Genomic DNA, 18,350 nt, shown 5'->3' on the forward strand with positions numbered 1-18,350 from the left:
ACCTTTTGGAATCCACCTCTTCAATTGTTGCATAAAATTTATACTATTAATAATAAGAAATGTGTTTTTATATTTAATCAAAATAATTCTAAAATTTTCAATGTAATCACAATTGCATTTTTCTTATTATAATACCATGTTGACGCCTATGAAATATCGAGAAGCTCCGTATGGATGTCGTATTTTTAGCTGTGTTAGGGAAATCTGAACTCCAAGGTTGATGTTATAGAAATTTTAAATACAAGTAACATCAGTTTGTATAAATCGTGATATGACATGATTTTACAGTGAAAAATACTGTACAGTGCTAGTCAAAAGTCCCCCCCTCGTATCTTTGGAACAGTTATACTTATAATAGTGAAATTAGGAGGGAGACAAGAGTTTAGAAATAGGATGCATTACTGTCAGGAAGTAGATGGAGCTCATTTTGATCACTTACTATAAGAACTGGTTGATAAATATTTATTAATTAAATGAGAAGCTACAATTTTAGTATTCATTTAATTAATTCATCAAAATGAGCTTAAACTCAAACAAAATTATTATGACTGAATAGATATTTTCAATACCTTTCAAACGAGGTATCACTTGCCATAAGGTCGCATTTAAAATTATCTGTCACAGTGGCGCTGTAACGTCATCTGTCACTATTACGTCACTTGTTATGGCTAGTTGAGAAACCTACGTCTGTTTATTTCCTTTCCCCAAATTTCACTATTATAACAATAAAGATACGATACGAGGGGGGGAACGGACTTTTGACTAGCACTGTATATATATTATTCGATATTATATTTTGTTATGCACTATTCGTGTTTTGATGATGAAAGTTGTTTATTGTACGCAGGTGATGAGAAAATGTTGGGCGTCCCAACCGGAAAACAGACCTTCCTTTAAATTACTGAAAGAAACTCTCATCAACGTCTCCCAAGGTTTGTTAGTCGACTGACTGGCCAGGTTGGTCTGCGAATGTGTCTCGCATAGCCCTTCATCATCGTCTGGAGTATCAATGAGCGACTACGAACAGACTTGGATCGACGTCTGTCAGACTTTATGCCGAGAGGCCAAAAAGAGCAAGGTTAAAAAATTATGAAATTGTTTTCGACACAATATTTAATGCAGACCCTGTATATGAAGATCGATAAAAATTGTAACGATTTTACATTTTCGTGAGGAGATTTCGTACATGGTGAATTCATCGAACGAAATTCATCGAAAATTGATGTGCAGTTCGTTGAATCTTTCTGATTGTGTTGTGAATTTTTCTTTATTTATTTTATTTAATCAAACGCAGTTATTGAATTGATGAACGATGAATTAATCTTGTGTTGAATTGCACAACTGTCAATTTTCTACTCGATGAACTTTAGTCGGTGAATTTCATCGGAGAACTTTTCTAGAACCAAAAAAACTTATTTGGGATGTATGGATAGCCCGGTGCTAAAATAATTTGTTGTTATATAGAGTTTTTAATTGAAAAATCGTTTTTCGAAAAAAAAATTTAACAGATTAGGACCAGAAGGTAGAAAAATAGATTCATTTTAGAACTTTTTCCCTATACGTCCCCACATTTTGTACAGAAAGAGTCATTTAAGTATAGAAAGGAACGCTTTTGATTTGTATTGAGACTATAACGACGCGGTAGGCTAGCCCCGAAAAAAAATCCGAGAAGTAGATAAAAAAAATTAGTCAAATATTATTATAACTTAAATTGTTAGCTAAAAACGTGGTAAAGAAACCTAGAGGTCGTCATGTAAAGGGACTGAACTAATATTATAGTGATAATGTTTATGTGTTATTACGTATATACATATATGTAACGTGAGATTACTTCGTTTTTCGTTTTTATGTTGGTATTATGATCGGCAAGAGGTTAACCCACTTTTTTCTACGTAAAAATATTTATTTTGTCGCAATTTATATAGTTACAGAACGGCTGCGGCATTAAATATCTTTGTTCGTGTCAAAATGTCGCCTGTCAACCGTCTCACAAATGTGATGTCATTTGTCGTGCCATCTATGGATTTCTGGATGTTGTAAATTTTTATTGAAACGTCAATTTTCATTTCTGTGACGTCAAATGTTATTTTATATGTCAACTGTCATGATTTTTGTGGACTATTATGTCAATTTTGTTCGGTCTGTGATTTTCTGGATGTTTTTGAGTTGTTTTCTTTGACAAACTTACTAATATTCATATATATTCTCATATGTTATATTAAAAATATTATAAAAAATAAAAGTAAACTTCCAGTTACAAAACAGTTGACACAAACAATCGATTATGGATTAAAAAGAGAATAAATGGGGAATTTGATGAAAAATACTAATAAATAAAGAGTATACCCTAGACCAGTGGTTCTCAAACTTTTTTAGTCGCGGAACCCTTGTATAGCTAAAAATATTTTGAGGCACACCAACTATTGAAGCGATTTGGGAAACGACAAAAAATGAAAAAAATACAATTCTGATGCTCATTTGATTTCAATATACACTTTATTTCAGATCAATAAAATACAGTTTGATATTCAAATATCCTTACTTAGTATGATAAATGAAACTGTTTCGATGATGTTTTCATTATATGACCCTCAAATTCCTTGATGCTTGAAGTTTGCTTCTGTATTTGTTTTTCATGTAAGCATATGCGGAGAAAGAAGATTCACAGGGATAAGTCGATGTGAAACACACAAGTTTCTTCACTGCAACCTTGCCAACAATATTATTTCCTGAATATACCTGCATCCAGAACTCTTCTTGGCTTCCTTCACGGTATTTAAGTTTTAAATTGCTATCTTCGCTGATCTCAAGTAGATTTTGAAAAACTTCATTTGTCATTCCGACAGGTTTATTTTTGGGTCACACGAAAACTGGTCCATCATCCAGCTATATAAGTCATCTGAGTCAAGTCAGGAAAATAGTTTGCAATACTTTCTTCCAAACCTTCCAAATGAGCAATAACAATTTCAAAGAAGTTCGTTTGAGGATTGATTTCATTTGTTATAACAAATTCCTGTAATCGAGAGAAATTTGTGAGGTTCCTATTTTCAACACATGCTTTGAAAAATGTAACTTTTTTACGTAAGGCTTTGATTTTGTGCTCCTCCTTTGTCTTGAGCGAAGTGGTGGTTTTATTTATTATTTCGAAGATGTCTGAAAAGTATCCCAATTTTAGCAGCCAATTGACATCTTTTAATTCATAATCAGTGGATCTTTTAGTTCAAATAGTCTCCCTAAAAGTGTTCACCTCGATAGCCACCGGGCCTCTGCGTGGAGCAAAAGATTGAAGTGACCCATACCCATATCTTCAGCTGTGAGCTTTAAAAGGCGCGCTTGAAGCGGACGGCTCTTCACATGGGTAACTATTTTCACAAAACCATCCAATACGTCTTTCAAATCTTGCGGCATGTTTTAGTTGCCAAAGAATGGCGATGTAAGATACAATGACTGCTGGAGGCATTTTCTGTCACTACCTTTATTCTAAACACCGTCCGAAGAGACGAAGCACGACGTTCGAAGGTTTCTTCGGCCTTGTCGGCTAAACCAGGATGATTACTTTCCAAATGTCTTTTTAATTTAGATGGAACCAAATATGTCAAATATCGTGTCACCTGTCAAATGTCACAGTGTATTACAACTCTAATTTCATTTGTTGTGTCATCTACGGGTTTCTAGATCCTGTAGAACTGTTGTTTTGTTTCAAACTGTGAACTTCATAGAGCATCCTATGTTCGGTATTACAAAAATTAAAAATACGCCTCCAACTGGAAGAAAGTTAAGACAACATATTGATATACGAAGTAGAAAGATAATAAAAGAATTATGTCCAAAAAAAACCAAGAAATAAGTGAATTCCTTAGATATATTTGACATTAGGACGTCAATAAGAAAGAAAATTACTCACATTATTTTAAAAACGTAATTATTGGACAAATTCTACAGGGAGAAACAAAAAATTGACTAGAGGCAAGATCATTTTTTTATGATTTCGCAACAGCTGTGGCGTAAATGGTCATTGTGTTACGTCACCTGTCATGGTAACTGACAATTATTGTAGTGTCATTTGTTTCGTCATCTTTGGATTTCTAGATGTTTCAGATCTGTTATTTTGATTGAAACTATGAGTTGTTCGTAGATAATTTTGTGTTTGATTACCAATATTAACTGTATTAAAAATAAATGCCCGACTAGAAAAAAATTATCGATATAGAGATTAAAAAGAGAATAAGGGAAACTAAATTGAAAATGCTAATAAATAAGAGAATGCTCTAATAGATTTTACAGGTTAGAACGTGAATAAGCAAGAAAAAATTATCAAATTATTCCAAAAACTTGACAGGTGAACAAAAAGTTGACTATATTTTAGGCTAACCCATTTTTATGTGTAACCATTTTTTAGGATTTCTTGACGACTCTCTGCGTTAACTGTCATTGTGCCAAATTTCATGTCATTTAACAACTGTAATGTGTCTGTCAGCTGTCGTGGGGCTTGTCAACTGTCATTTTTTGTGCAATCTATGATTTTTTTCATGTTTCAAGGAGGTTGTTTTAAGCCAAACTACCATTTAATCATAAATATATTAAAAAATGTTAAATGTAAACCTCCAAACCACAAGAAAATTAATCGGAAAGTTGATAGGGATTTTGGGAAGTAAATAAATGAAACTATATAATAAACTGTCGTTTCCTAGTGATTTTCTTAACTAAAATCTGATTAACAATGGAAAACATTACATACTCCAAGTTTTTGGACGTATTTAGGGTTAACCTCTTGTTTTCGGCAATCATGGTTGGTTAAATAGGCAGAAACCTGTGTATTTTGTAGTTCACTTCGGATAAAAATTAGAATATGACTTGGAACTCATCTGAATAATAATTGTTATATTTATTTGCGCGATAAATCTAAATGTAACTTAACAAAATTTCATAGTATTGGATGTGAATTTAAGAGACAATTTTTTTACTTTCTCATAGTCATAGAAAGTAGACGAAACTTCAACTATTTTTCGATTTGTAAGTGTCAAACAGTTTCTACTTTATTAAAAAGAAATAACGAATAAAATTAGGTCTTTTTCATTGATTTTTGTCTATATAAAAGTTTATTACCACAGTTTTATATGAAATTACAAATTACCTTCAAAAAAATAAATTAGCAATAAAATAATTAGAGTTAGATGTTGATGGTTCGGATCTGATTCGATTCGGTGAATCGACTCAATGATTCTCGGATCTACGGATACGTCATCACTTTTTTTTTAATAAAGTACAAACACATCCTAAGAATTCACGTCTTTTTGGAGAAAAGGAATGAATACGGAAGCGCCCATAACTTTTTTATTTATTTTTTGTCAAGATTTCTTTAATTGGGTAAAACGATTCCTGCTACAAAATATGTGAACAAGGCAATTGTGTGTCGAATTATCACGGATGATTAATTTAACGGTGGGAGAAGAAGCGTATGTTTATATCGACTGATAATCTATTAAAACTTTGAGAATATGAGGAACGGAGAAATTTTTGGAAAGTACGTGAATGACTGTACATTTCATATCTATTAATAGAATATTTATAGGTTCAAAAAAGGGGAAGGATAACAGTTTTTGACTACATCGTTTAAAAAATATCTGGCGGTAATGTGGCTGGATATAAGTGTCTACTATACCACTTACCATGAAATGAGCACTACCAGTCGAGTAGGCGAAAATATTTATTCGTACTTTTCAAACAATAAACCGTTTCTTGAACCAGAATTGCACATTTCCTGTACACGGTGTATTTGAGACTGTTCTACACAACCAAAATCAATATTTTTAGTATTTTGTACACTGCTTCTTCTACCAGTACATTTCTTCATCCTATTTTATGTTATACAGGGACAAAACGGTGTTTAATCATAAAATTTTTTATATCTATACCAACTATTGACAATAAAATACCTACATTTAATTATGACGTAGAAAATAATGTTTCCGGTTAAGTTTTTTACTTTTTTTCTGTGAAAAACAGTGAGATATAACTACAGAGATATTTAATTCAGCCAATCTTCGTAACTGGAACGAATTCGTAGCACTTTTAATGCGACAAATTCGTTCTTTCGACGATTAGAGTGAAAATATCTCGAGCATTATAAGTGGTACCCGTATTCTTAACCTTATGTCATCATTAAATAATCTATACTTTAAGTTATAATCAGATCATGAACTTTTGTATTTTTATACAAAACATCTCATGAAGAAACAGGCTCAACGTTTTTACTTTTAAGTTTTTCGTTGTTCTTAGGTAAGTATGTACATGTTAATGAATCAGCTCAGTTCAAAAACTCCCTGTTACTTGAGTATAGTGTCGAGAAATCAACAAATTTCTATCTTCGAGGCTCTTTGACGGCTGTAAATTCCTCAAAGGCAAGTCAAAACAATTATCTGTTGCATATATGGAATTTTCATTGTTGTCAAGTTGTATCTTTATTTCCTTGATCTTATGATTATCAGCATAACCTGAATTCTCTTAATTGCAATCGTAAATTTAGACGTCTTGCTTAAATGTCGGCCACAGGCGTATTTACATATCGGCAACATTGTCACATTGTAGATTTTATCTATAAATAAGGAATTTTGAATTGCTAAGTTGTCCTTAAAGATCTACGATCTGTATTTCAAGGTTATTTTCAATGTTTGAAGTTTATTACCGAAGTAAAAGACAAAGCAACCGTTCGTCCCCCCGTGTTCGCCACACTTCAGTGTTGTCAAGTTGTCGCTTTATTATCTTGATCTGCTATAAAACACATAAGTGTATCAAGAACAAGAAAACTATCAGTACGATCCGATTTCACTTAATTACAACTGTAAATATGGCCTTCTTGTCAAAGATCTTACTTAAATGCTGGTCACGGGCGTATTTATATAGCGGCAACACTGTTACATTGTAGATTTTGACTGTAAATAAGGAATTTTAAATGTTAAATTGTCCTGGAAGATCCTGACTTATGATCTACATTTGAAAGTTATTTTCAATGTTAAAAGTTTATTATCGGAATAAAAGACAAAGCAACTGTTCGTCTCGTGTACGTGGATGTTCTAGCCACTCTTCAGTGTTGCCAAGTTGCAAAGATCTATCGCGGACAAGAAAACTGATCAGTATGATCTGATTTTATTTAATTACGACGTAAATATGTACAATTTGTCAAATATCTTGCTTAAATGTAGATGACAGGCGTCTTTATACAGTGACAGCACTTTTACAGTGTAGATTTTATCTGTAAATAAGGAATTTTAAATGCTAATTTGTCCTGAAAGATCTACGTTCTACATTTGAAGATTACTTTCAATGTTTGAAGTTTATTAAACGAGATAAAACACAAAGCAACTGTTTGTCTCGTGTACGAGGATGTTCTAGCCACCCTTCAGTGTTGCCAAGTTATTTCTTTATTTTGTTGATCTGTGACAGACAAGAAAACTGTTAGTGTGATGTGAATTCACTTTATTCTAGATATAAATACTGATTTTTTGTCAAATATCGGTCACAGGCGTATTCACATAGCGGCAAGACTGTCGCATTGTTGATTTTGTCTGTAAATAAGGAATTTTGAATGTTAATTTGTCCTTAAAGATCTACGACCTATATTTAAAGGTTATTTTCAATGTTTGAAATTTATTATCGAAATAAAAGACTAAGCAACTGTTCGTCTCGTGTACGTGGATGTTCTAGCCACTCTTCAATGTTGTCAAGTTGTATCCTTATTGTCCTGATCTCCTACAAAGCGAAGAGATCTATTACAGACAAGAAAACTATCAGTACGATCTGATTTCACCTAATTACAACTGTAAATATGAACTTCTTGTAAAATATTTTGCTTAAATGTATGCCCCAGGCGAATTTACATAGCGGCATCACTGTTACATTGCAGATTTTATCTGTAAATAAGGAATTTTGAATTATAATTTGTCCTGAAAGATCTACGATGTATATTTCGAAGTTATTTTCAATGTTTGAAGTTTATTATTGAAATAGGAGCCAAAAAAAGTCTTCTAACTAACCGCCGGTGTTGTCAAATTGTGGATTTATGACAAATATCTTGTTTGTGGGGTTTTTGAACCGACCAATTCATATATAGCGTACGGCGTTCTATCGTGAACGCCACCAAACGTAACTAAACCTTTTTATTCAGTTCGTATCTGCTTCAAATTTAAGTATTATAAGCCACAATGATATTTAGGATAATTTATATGTAGAATTGCATGGATCTTATACGGCATATTTTTATTTAAACCCTTAACCGTATACCTACTTTATTTCGAAACAAATTTTGAGATTTTTATATGTTTATTTTCGTATATTTATGATCAGTAATCATCAAAGATTTGAATAAAATAACCTCAAATGCTTAGATGTGTTTTATTGCCCCGATAAGTTTATAATATAACTTGATACTCGAAGTAAACAATTTTAGGGAAATTTTTCGTTAATGAAATTTATGTTGGTCACATTTTTGGTAACAATACTGTTAATTGTCTACGAAATTCAACTATATTGGTGTAATATATGTGTGTATCGAGCGCATAAACCAAAGCTCCTAGGATCTATTGCCCGCTTAACCCTTAATATTTTATAGAAAAAGTAAAATAACAATAGGTAGGGCTTATTCAATAATGTAGCACTCTACACTATCATAACTATAGCAGAATACATTTTGCACAATACATTTGCAAAACGTAGAATTCAATAAGACTATAACCATGTTATTTGGTATTAGATGTAATAAGAACATCAAACAAGGCTACAAAGCAAAGGTAAATGTATGGAAGATGTAGACATTTTGTGAAAGAACTGACCGATCGACTATTATTCAAAAAACATAGAAATAGATTAGGACTGAACATTGTATTTGGTAATAAATGTAGTGTTACGATAAATATACTGGCCTAACTTTTATGACTAATTATTCTGTTTTATTGTAGAAATTTCGGTGGAAGTCTAGAACCAAAATTATGGTGAATGAGCCGGCCAAGCTTCTCGATCTTTCGATGCTGTTCTAGTATATCAGGATTTCGTATATAAATACAACATTTTTATATGGAGGGCAGTTAATTCGGACGACGCGCTCGCGATAAAATGTTACGTTCGCTTTTTAATAAATTATGTATGTTTAGTGAAAATAAATAAAAATCAGTCATTGTGCTTTTTAATGAATTAAGATAAGAACAAGACATTATAAATTAAAGACTTAACAATTAATAAATTCACAACAAATGGTGTCAGAGTGGGATCGAACATAAATTAGACTTATAATAATAATACAAGTGAATACGTAAAATAAATTGTGAAAATGGCTACGATTTATGAGCTGACAGTGACTAATTTAAGAAGACATCTTGAAGACAGAGAATTATCTTCCACCGGAAAAAAGGCTGAGTTAGTCCAACGACTAAAGAACGCTTTGCTAGAAGAAGGACTAGATCCAGAGACTTATATATTTGAAGACAAACATGATGCTGTCATCTCGTCGATTTCGAAATTGGAGAACAAAGTATCCGGCGACATCGCTTCTTTAGAAAGCAAAGTTTCTAACGAGATTTCTTCGCTGGAAAGCAAAGTCTCTGCTAACATCTCTTCGGAAATCTCTAAAGTCACTTCTGAGATGTCTGCCCTCGACGATAGAATATCTTCGTTAAAAAATCAAGTTGCTGCCGATATGTTGGCCTTCGAAGAAAAGATTAAAGAGATGGAAAGGAAGATGGAAGAAACAGGGACAGCAGAGAGAGGTAACAATCCGATTACAGTGGAGAGAAAAGAAGACGAGACGAAATTTAAGTTGGAGACACGGCCGAAATTTGAAGGAAGTGGAGGTTCTGTCCATGTGAAAGTCCCAACTTTCGACGGAAAATCATCATGGAACAACTACATGAAACAGTTCGAATCAGCCGCAAGAGCAAATGGATGGTCTGAAAAAGAAAAGGCTGTAAACCTGACTATCGCCCTTCGAGGAGATGCCTTAGATGTGCTTCAGACCATAGCCGTAGAGGAGACCGATGATTTCGAACAACTGAAGAAGAGGTTAAATATGCGATATGGCCACGAACATTTGGAGCATGTATATCGGTCACAGCTTAAAAATCGTAGACAGAAGAAAGATGAGGCTCTTCAAGAATATGAGGTAGATATTGCCAGATTAGTACGATATGCTTATCCAACAGCTCCCGAAGACATGATGGAAAAATTGGCCGTTCAAACGTTTATTGATGGTCTTCGTGATCATGAAATGCAGAGAACACTACGATTAGCTCGTCACAAGACGCTGGTCGATGTCTTATCCGCCGCCCTCGAATACGAGTCAGCTACGCAGGCCTCTGGAGGATACAGTAAAGTTAGGACTGTAAAAGAGGAAGGAGATGAAGATAAACTTGACCAGCTCGTTAATATGATGAAAATTATTACATGCAAGAAAACGAAGACCATAAAATCAAGAAACTCACCATCAGGAAAACCAGAACGAGTTGGCTTTAGGGGAGCAGCTTCGACCCGGAACTTTTCCAAAGACCCTCTTATACTAATAGCTTCTTTGAAATGTCGTGAAGATAGTGTATATGTAGATGGAGAAATAAATGGTAAAAGACATACGTTGTTGGTGGATACCGGAGCGACCAGAACCATTATACGTCCAACAGTTATAAACAGCCGAAAGAAACTGTTACCAACGAGGTTGCGACTTCGGACCGCTACAGGTGAAAATGCCAACATTCATGGAGAAATCCAGGTACAATTGGGAATTGGAGCAGAAAAGTTTGTCCATACTGTTATAGTTGCTGACATCGAAGAGGATGTTATATTAGGAATGGACGTAATGAATATGCATGGATTCCAATTGGATTTTAAGAATAAGGTAATCAAAGTTGGCAACGAGGAGGTATTTCTCCATCCACATAATGACAACACTGTGCAAGCAGCCATTATAGAAGATACAGTCGTGCCTGCGAGAAGCGAAACGATCATAGTAGCGCGACTACAGGGAATTGTAGACGAAGGGAGACCTGTTATGATGGAGCCTTGGAACCACGACGATGAGGTTGGCCGTGGAATCATAATTGGAAAGGAATTGGTGACTTCGGCTAAAGAAATTCCTGTGAGACTTATCAATGTCAACGACTACCCAGTGACCATAAAGAAAGAGACAAAAGTAGGAACTTGTGTACCTGTGACATCCATAATTCGTCAGGCGACAACATCTGATAATTCCAACGACAAATTCGACCAAATGGTTGCAGTTGCAGGACAGTCTCTAAATCAGATGGAGAAAAGGAAATTAAGGGAATTTCTTCGGCAGTATCGTGATATTTTCGTACCGAAAGGAGGAAAGACGGGAAGAACTACCGTTGTTAAGCATAAAATTGATACTGGTAATGCTAAGCCAATTCGTCAAACAGCTCGACGATTACCACAGGCGAAGAGAGAGGAAGCTGAAACGATTGTTCAGGAAATGAAGAAAGACGGGGTGATAGAACCTTCTACGAGTCCATGGGTCTCTCCGGTGGTCCTGGTTAAGAAGAAAGACGGAACGACGAGGTTCTGTGTGGATTACCGTTTGCTGAACAACGTTACCAAGAAAGATAGTTATCCTCTGCCTCGGATCGATGACACATTGGACACATTGGCTGGAAGTAAATTGTTTTCTACTTTAGATTTGAAGTCTGGATACTGGCAGGTAGAAATGGACCCAGTCGATAAAGAAAAGACAGCCTTCACCACAGGATCTGGATTGTGGCAATTCAACGTTATGCCATTTGGACTTTGTAATGCTCCTGCGACATTTGAGAGGCTTATGGAAAATGTGTTGAGAGGGTTATCTTGGAAAACATGCCTGGTTTATTTAGATGACATAATCGTCTTGGGGGAGACATTCGAAGATCATTTGAGGAATTTAGAAAACGTTTTTAATCGACTTAAAGCTGCCCAATTGATGCTAAACCCCAAGAAGTGCCAGCTATTTCAAGGTAAAGTCAATTATCTGGGTCATATAGTCAGTAAAGAAGGAGTGGCCGTGGATAAGGGAAAAATCGATTCCATTAAGGAATGGCCAAAACCAACTGACAAACATCAAGTGAAAAGTTTTCTTGGACTATGTACTTACTACCGGAGGTTTATTAAGAAGTTTGCAGATATCGCTAAGCCATTAACGCGACTTACAGAGGAAGCAAGAGAATACCGCTGGGATATAGACTGCCAAAATGCCTTTGAAACGTTGAAAAAGCATTTAATAACAGCACCAATTTTGGGGTATCCACTGCCAGAAGGAGAGTTCATCTTAGATACGGATGCAAGTAATGTGGGAATTGGAGGAGTGCTGTCTCAGATTCAAGGAGGACAGGAACGAGTCCTCGGATATTTTAGTAAAGTTCTTTCAAAACCTGAGCGGAATTATTGCGTCACGAGAAGAGAACTTCTAGCAGTAGTTAAATCAGTAGAGCACTTCTATCAATACCTCTATGGAAGGAAGTTTTTAATCCGAACCGACCATGCCGCCCTTAAGTGGTTGATGCAGTTTAAGAATCCAGAGGGTCAGATAGCCAGGTGGATCGAACGACTCCAAGAATACGATTTTAAGATTGAGCACCGAGCCGGAGTTAGCCACAGAAATGCTGATTCTCTTTCCAGAAGGCCATGCCCCGCAGAGTGTTCCCACTGCAACAAAACGGAATCCAAGGAAGCAGCAGTGCTAAGAACGACGATTGTCAACGACGACTGGACGCCTACTAAGATAAGGGAAGAACAAGAGAGAGATCCAGTTATACAGAAAATCCGAAAATGGAAAGAGGAAAACCGTCGACCACCTTGGCAGGAAATATCAAACCTATGCTCAGTAGTTAAGACGTATTGGGCCCAGTGGGACTCATTTATCATCGAAGATGGCTTGCTTAAACGAGTCCTGGAAAATGATGACGGTTCAGAGAAGAGAAGACAGTTGGTGATCCCAAAGAGCAGAATAGCCGAAGTACTTCGTCAGTTACACGACAGTCCATCGGGAGGGCATTTTGGTGTAAGGAAAACCCTTCAGCGAATTCGGGAACGGTTTTATTGGATGAACAGTTCCGACGATGTAAAAGACTGGTGTAAGAAATGTACTATTTGTGCCACGAGTAACGGGCCTTACCGAAAAAGGAGAGCTCCTATGAGACAATATAATGTTGGAAGCCCGTTTGAAAGAATAGCTTTGGACATCGCTGGGCCATTTCCAGAAAGTGAAAATGGAGGCAAGTACATGCTGGTAGTAATGGATTACTTCAGTAAGTGGGTCGAGATTTACGCACTTCCAGACCAGAAGGCCGCCACCGTTGCAGATAAGTTGATCCAAGAATATATCAGCCGATTTGGAGTGCCTTTGGAGATCCATAGTGACCAAGGCAGGAACTTCGAAAGCGATCTATTCCAAGGAATATGTGATAGACTAGGCATGAAGAAAACAAGAACTACAGCATATCATCCGCAATCTGATGGTATGGTAGAACGGATGAATAGGACAGTTGGCAAATATTTGACAAAGATGGTGTCCGATCATCAGCGAGACTGGGACCAATACCTTCCGTTCTTCACAATGGCCTACAGATCTGCTGTTAACGAATCAACAGGCCAGACACCAGCGAAAGTCCTATTCGGACGCGAAATGCGACTACCTTGTGATCTAGAGTTTGGGTGTCGACCTGGAGAAGATGTAGCAGGTGAAGATTATGTGATCGAATTACGAAGAAGAATGGACGATGTACATGAGTTGGTCCGTTCCCACCTTCAGATCGCTAGCGACCGAATGAAGAAACGGTACGATACACAAGCCGAAAAGGGTTGCTTTAAGAAGAACGACAAAGTATGGCTGTATAATCCCAAGAAGCGAAAAGGTTGTTCTCCCAAATTGCAGCAGTTTTGGGAAGGTCCATACCTCATCATGGAGAAGATCAACGATGTCATCTACCGAATAAGCAAGATTCCGAGGGGAAAGCCGATGATAGTACACCATAACCGGTTGGCATCTTTCGAAGGTGACCACGACGTAGATGAAGAAGTAGAAGTAAACCAAGTCCAAGATGTGTCTGACCTCACGTTTGAGGAATTCATGGGTGCCTATGGAGGTACCGGTAAAGCGAGACATGGTGTTACCACTGAAGAAAAGCAAGATCTACTCGCGCTCCCCGATGACTACTCGCTGGCCCTTACCATCCCGGCCAGTATCAAAGACGCACCAGGGTTGGCATCCGTCTTTCGAAGGAAGTTTGGTCGAGTTGCAGAACTTCAATGCCAAGTGCCAGCGTCCGGTAAAACCTTGAAACTCCAAGATGCATCACGTTACCTTTTCTACCTGGTAACAAAAGACACTGCCCGTGACCAACCTACCTACCGAGATGTATGGGAAGCCTTACTTCAATTGAGAGGGCACGTACTAGAGTCCGACGTGCAAAAGTTAGCCATGCCAAAGTTGGAGTGCCGCCAATTAGATTGGAGGGTTATCCGAAATATGGTGGAGGAGATCTTTAAAGACACCGAAGTCCAGGTGTTAGTCTGTTGCAATCCGCATAGTTACTGGTGCGGAGAGAAAACCGTCCCTTGTCATTTTTATACAACTGGAAGTTGTAAAAGAGGGTCCAGTTGCCGATACCAGCATACAGTTCCGGTTCCAGTCCCGACAAGGTTCCAGGAGGAACCATCTTTTAAGAGGGGGGCAATGTTACGATAAATATACTGGCCTAACTTTTATGACTAATTATTCTGTTTTATTGTAGAAATTTCGGTGGAAGTCTAGAACCAAAATTATGGTGAATGAGCCGGCCAAGCTTCTCGATCTTTCGATGCTGTTCTAGTATATCAGGATTTCGTATATAAATACAACATTTTTATATGGAGGGCAGTTAATTCGGACGACGCGCTCGCGATAAAATGTTACGTTCGCTTTTTAATAAATTATGTATGTTTAGTGAAAATAAATAAAAATCAGTCATTGTGCTTTTTAATGAATTAAGATAAGAACAAGACATTATAAATTAAAGACTTAACAATTAATAAATTCACAACAGTAGTATGAAGGTCAAATGAGGCTAAAGTGGGTGATCGACGTGCGAGCCATAATACCGCAGTTTTAAGAACGACGGTTTTACTCGCGGCTCGTTGGTGCTGATCGACTAGCGAGCAAAACGGTCATTGTCAACCGTCCACAGCTAACATTATTGTGTTCAGACGAGCCAAGTAAAAAATAAAACAAACTGACGAGCCGCGAGCCAGGCTCGTAGGTATATAAAACCGCGGTATTGCAATGATACACTGACGAGCTTTATCGACGAGCCACAAAACCGCAGTTTTACTCGCCTGTCGATCATGACCTTAAGAAGAAAAGATAAATGAGTGCAAAAGGCCAGAAAACGGTTATTTAGGACTTCCATTTGAACGTACATAATGACAATTTGTGATTCACAAATCACAACGGTAAATTAATGCTGTGAGCATTTTGTTTGGTACTCCAGATAGTATGAAGGTCAATTAAGGCTCGGTAAAGATTATATAGGACTTTTATTTGGACTTACGCCGAGACATCTCGTGACAAAACCGACTGTTGCACTAACAAATAAGGCTCCAAACTAAAGATAAATGAGTGGGAAGATGTATCAGACCAGGTAATAATTATTTAGGACTTTTATTTGGACTAACATCTAGACATTTTGTGATAGAACTGCCTAAAGTACTAAGATTCATAAAACAGAAGTAAATTAATACTGTGGCCAATTTTGTTTGGTCCTCCGTGTAGTATGAAGATCAAATATTGGCCAGATAATGATTATTTTGGATTTACATCTAGAAATTTTGTGACAGAACCGACTGTTGCCCTAAAATTTACAAAATATAGAAGTAAATTAAGACTGTTGCATTTTATTTCGTATGTCAGGTAGTATGAAGGTTAAATAAGGCTCGGTAATGATTATTTATGACTTTTACTTGGAATTTCGTCGAGACATTTCGTGACAAAACCGACTGTTCCACTAAGATTGACAAAAAAATGGAAGAAAATGAAGACTGTGTTCATTTTATTTGGTAATCCATTAGTATGAAGGTTAAATAAGGCTCCAAACGAGAGATAAATGAGTGACATCGAGATATTTTGTGATAGAACTGTCTAATGCAATAATATTTACAAAACATATAAGTAAATTAAGACTGTAATCACGTTATTTGGTGTTTTATGTAGTATAAAGGTCAAATAAAGCTTAAACGAAAAGGTAAATGAATGTGAAGATGTAAATTGATCAGATAATGATTATCTTGGACTTACACCTAGAAATTTTGTGACAGAACCGACTGTTACACTAAGATTTACAAAATATAAAAGTAAATTAAGGCTGTGGCATTTTATTTGGTACTCCAGGTAGTATGAAGCTCAAATAAGGCTCAGTAATGGTTATTTAAGACTTATTTGGACTTACGTAGACATTTCGTGACAAAACCGGCAGTTGCACTAAGATTTACAAAACATAGAAGAAAATGAAAACCGTGTCCACTTTATTTGGTAATCCATGTAGTATGAAGATCAAATAAGGCTGCAAACGAAAGATAAATGAGTGAGATCGAGATATTTTGTGATAGAACTGCCTAATACACTAATATTGACAAAAGATAGAAGTAAATTAAGACTGTAACCATATTATTTGGTGCTCTATATAGTATGAAGGTCAAGTAAGGCTCTAAAGATAAGATAAATGAGTGGGAAGATGTAAAATGGCCAGATAATCATTATTTTGGACTTACATCTAGAAATTTTGTGACAGAACCGACTGTTGCACTAAGATTTACAAAGTATAGAAGTAAATTAAGACTGTGGCATTTTATTTGGTACTCCAGGTAGTATGAAGCTCAAATAAGGCTCATGCCTTGGTTAATTGGTTATTTAAGACTTATTTAAACTTACGTAGAGATATTTCGTGACAAAACCGGCAGTTGCACTAAGATTGACAAAGCATAGAAGAAAATGAAGACTGTGTCCACTTTGTTTGTTAATCCATGTAGTATGAAGATCAAATAAGGCTCTAAACGAAAGATAAATGAGTGAGATCGAGATATTTTGTGATAGAACTGCCTAATACACTAATATTGACAAAAGATAGAAGTAAATTAAGACTGTAACCATATTATTTGGTGCTCTATATAGTATAAGGGTTAAATAAGGCTCTAAAGATAAGATAAATGAGTGGGAAGATGTAAAATGGCCAGATAATCATTATTTTGGACTTACATCTAGAAATTTTGTGACAGAACCGACTGTTGCACTAAGATTTACAAAGTATAGAAGTAAATTAAGACTGTGGCATTTTATTTGGTACTCCAGGTAGTATGAAGCTCAAATAAGGCTCATGCCTTGGTTAATTGGTTATTTAAGACTTATTTAAACTTACGTAGAGATATTTCGTGACAAAACCGGCAGTTGCACTAAGATTGACAAAGCATAGAAGAAAATGAAGACTGTGTCCACTTTGTTTGTTAATCCATGTAGTATGAAGATCAAATAAGGCTCTAAACGAAAGATAAATGAGTGGGATCGAGATATTTTGTGATAGAACTGTCTAATACACTAATATTGACAAAAGATAGAAGTAAATTAAGACTGTAACCATATTATTTGGTGCTCTATATAGTATAAGGGTTAAATAAGGCTCTAAAGATAAGATAAATGAGTGGGAAGATGTAAATTGGCCAGATAATCACTATTTTGGACTTACATCTAGAAATTTTGACAGAACCGACTGTTGCACTAAGATTTACAAAATGTAAGTATATTAAGACTGTGGCATTTCATTTGGTACTTCAGGTAGTATGAAGTACCGCCTAATGCACTAATATTTACAAAACTTAAAATTAAATTTAGACCGTAATCGCGTTCTTTGGTGCTCTATGTAGTATGAAGGTCAAATAAGGATTCATAGAAAAGATAAATGAGTCATAAGATCTAACATGTCAAATAATGGTTATTTAGGACTTATATTGAGACATCTTACGCAAAGAAAATGCAAAAAACTTTTTTTTATTAGATCTTCATAGTGTGTTAAAAAACAAAACAATAATTACAAGAAAATTCTTTTTATTAGAACCATACAGTATAATAATAACAAAATAGTTTTGCCTTAAAAAAAGTGATGATATAAATGCCTTATGCGAGTCCTATGCTATCGATCAACGACTGTACTTTTGCGATGTATTCTTCCTTGGCTTTGTCTTTGTCGACTCCTTTCCTGGAGTTCCAAGAGTCCCATTTGGCTTTTCCTTTAAGGTCCAATAGTCCAGGTCGGGCTACAACAAAAATAATAAAATAAGTATCGTCGTAAAATGTAGAA

At 35.8% G+C, this 18,350-nt stretch overlaps 2 protein-coding genes across 4 annotated transcripts in view; one reads left to right on the forward strand and one right to left on the reverse strand.

Moving 5' to 3' along the window:
• Btk (tyrosine-protein kinase Btk29A) overlaps nucleotides 1–8,381 on the forward strand; it is a 73,697-nt gene extending 65,316 nt beyond the window's left edge. For all 3 annotated transcript variants that reach the window (XM_072545370.1, XM_072545367.1, XM_072545369.1), the window contains one exon: nucleotides 848–8,381. In XM_072545370.1, coding sequence (XP_072401471.1) covers nucleotides 848–949 — 102 coding nt within the window. In that variant the 3' untranslated portion in view covers nucleotides 950–8,381. The remainder of the gene's footprint in view (nucleotides 1–847) is intronic.
• Nucleotides 8,382–18,080: 9,699 nt separating this feature from the next.
• Nucleotides 18,081–18,350, reverse strand: part of LOC140451520 (acyl-CoA-binding protein homolog) — a 32,651-nt gene continuing 32,381 nt past the window's right edge. Inside the window, exon 4 of the mRNA XM_072545375.1 lies at nucleotides 18,081–18,306. Within this exon, the coding sequence (XP_072401476.1) occupies nucleotides 18,167–18,306 (140 nt within the window). The 3' untranslated portion in view covers nucleotides 18,081–18,166. The remainder of the gene's footprint in view (nucleotides 18,307–18,350) is intronic.

The sequence above is a fragment of the Diabrotica undecimpunctata genome, chromosome 9 (assembly GCF_040954645.1).
Source record: "Diabrotica undecimpunctata isolate CICGRU chromosome 9, icDiaUnde3, whole genome shotgun sequence".
Taxonomy (NCBI): Eukaryota; Metazoa; Arthropoda; class Insecta; order Coleoptera; family Chrysomelidae; genus Diabrotica; species Diabrotica undecimpunctata.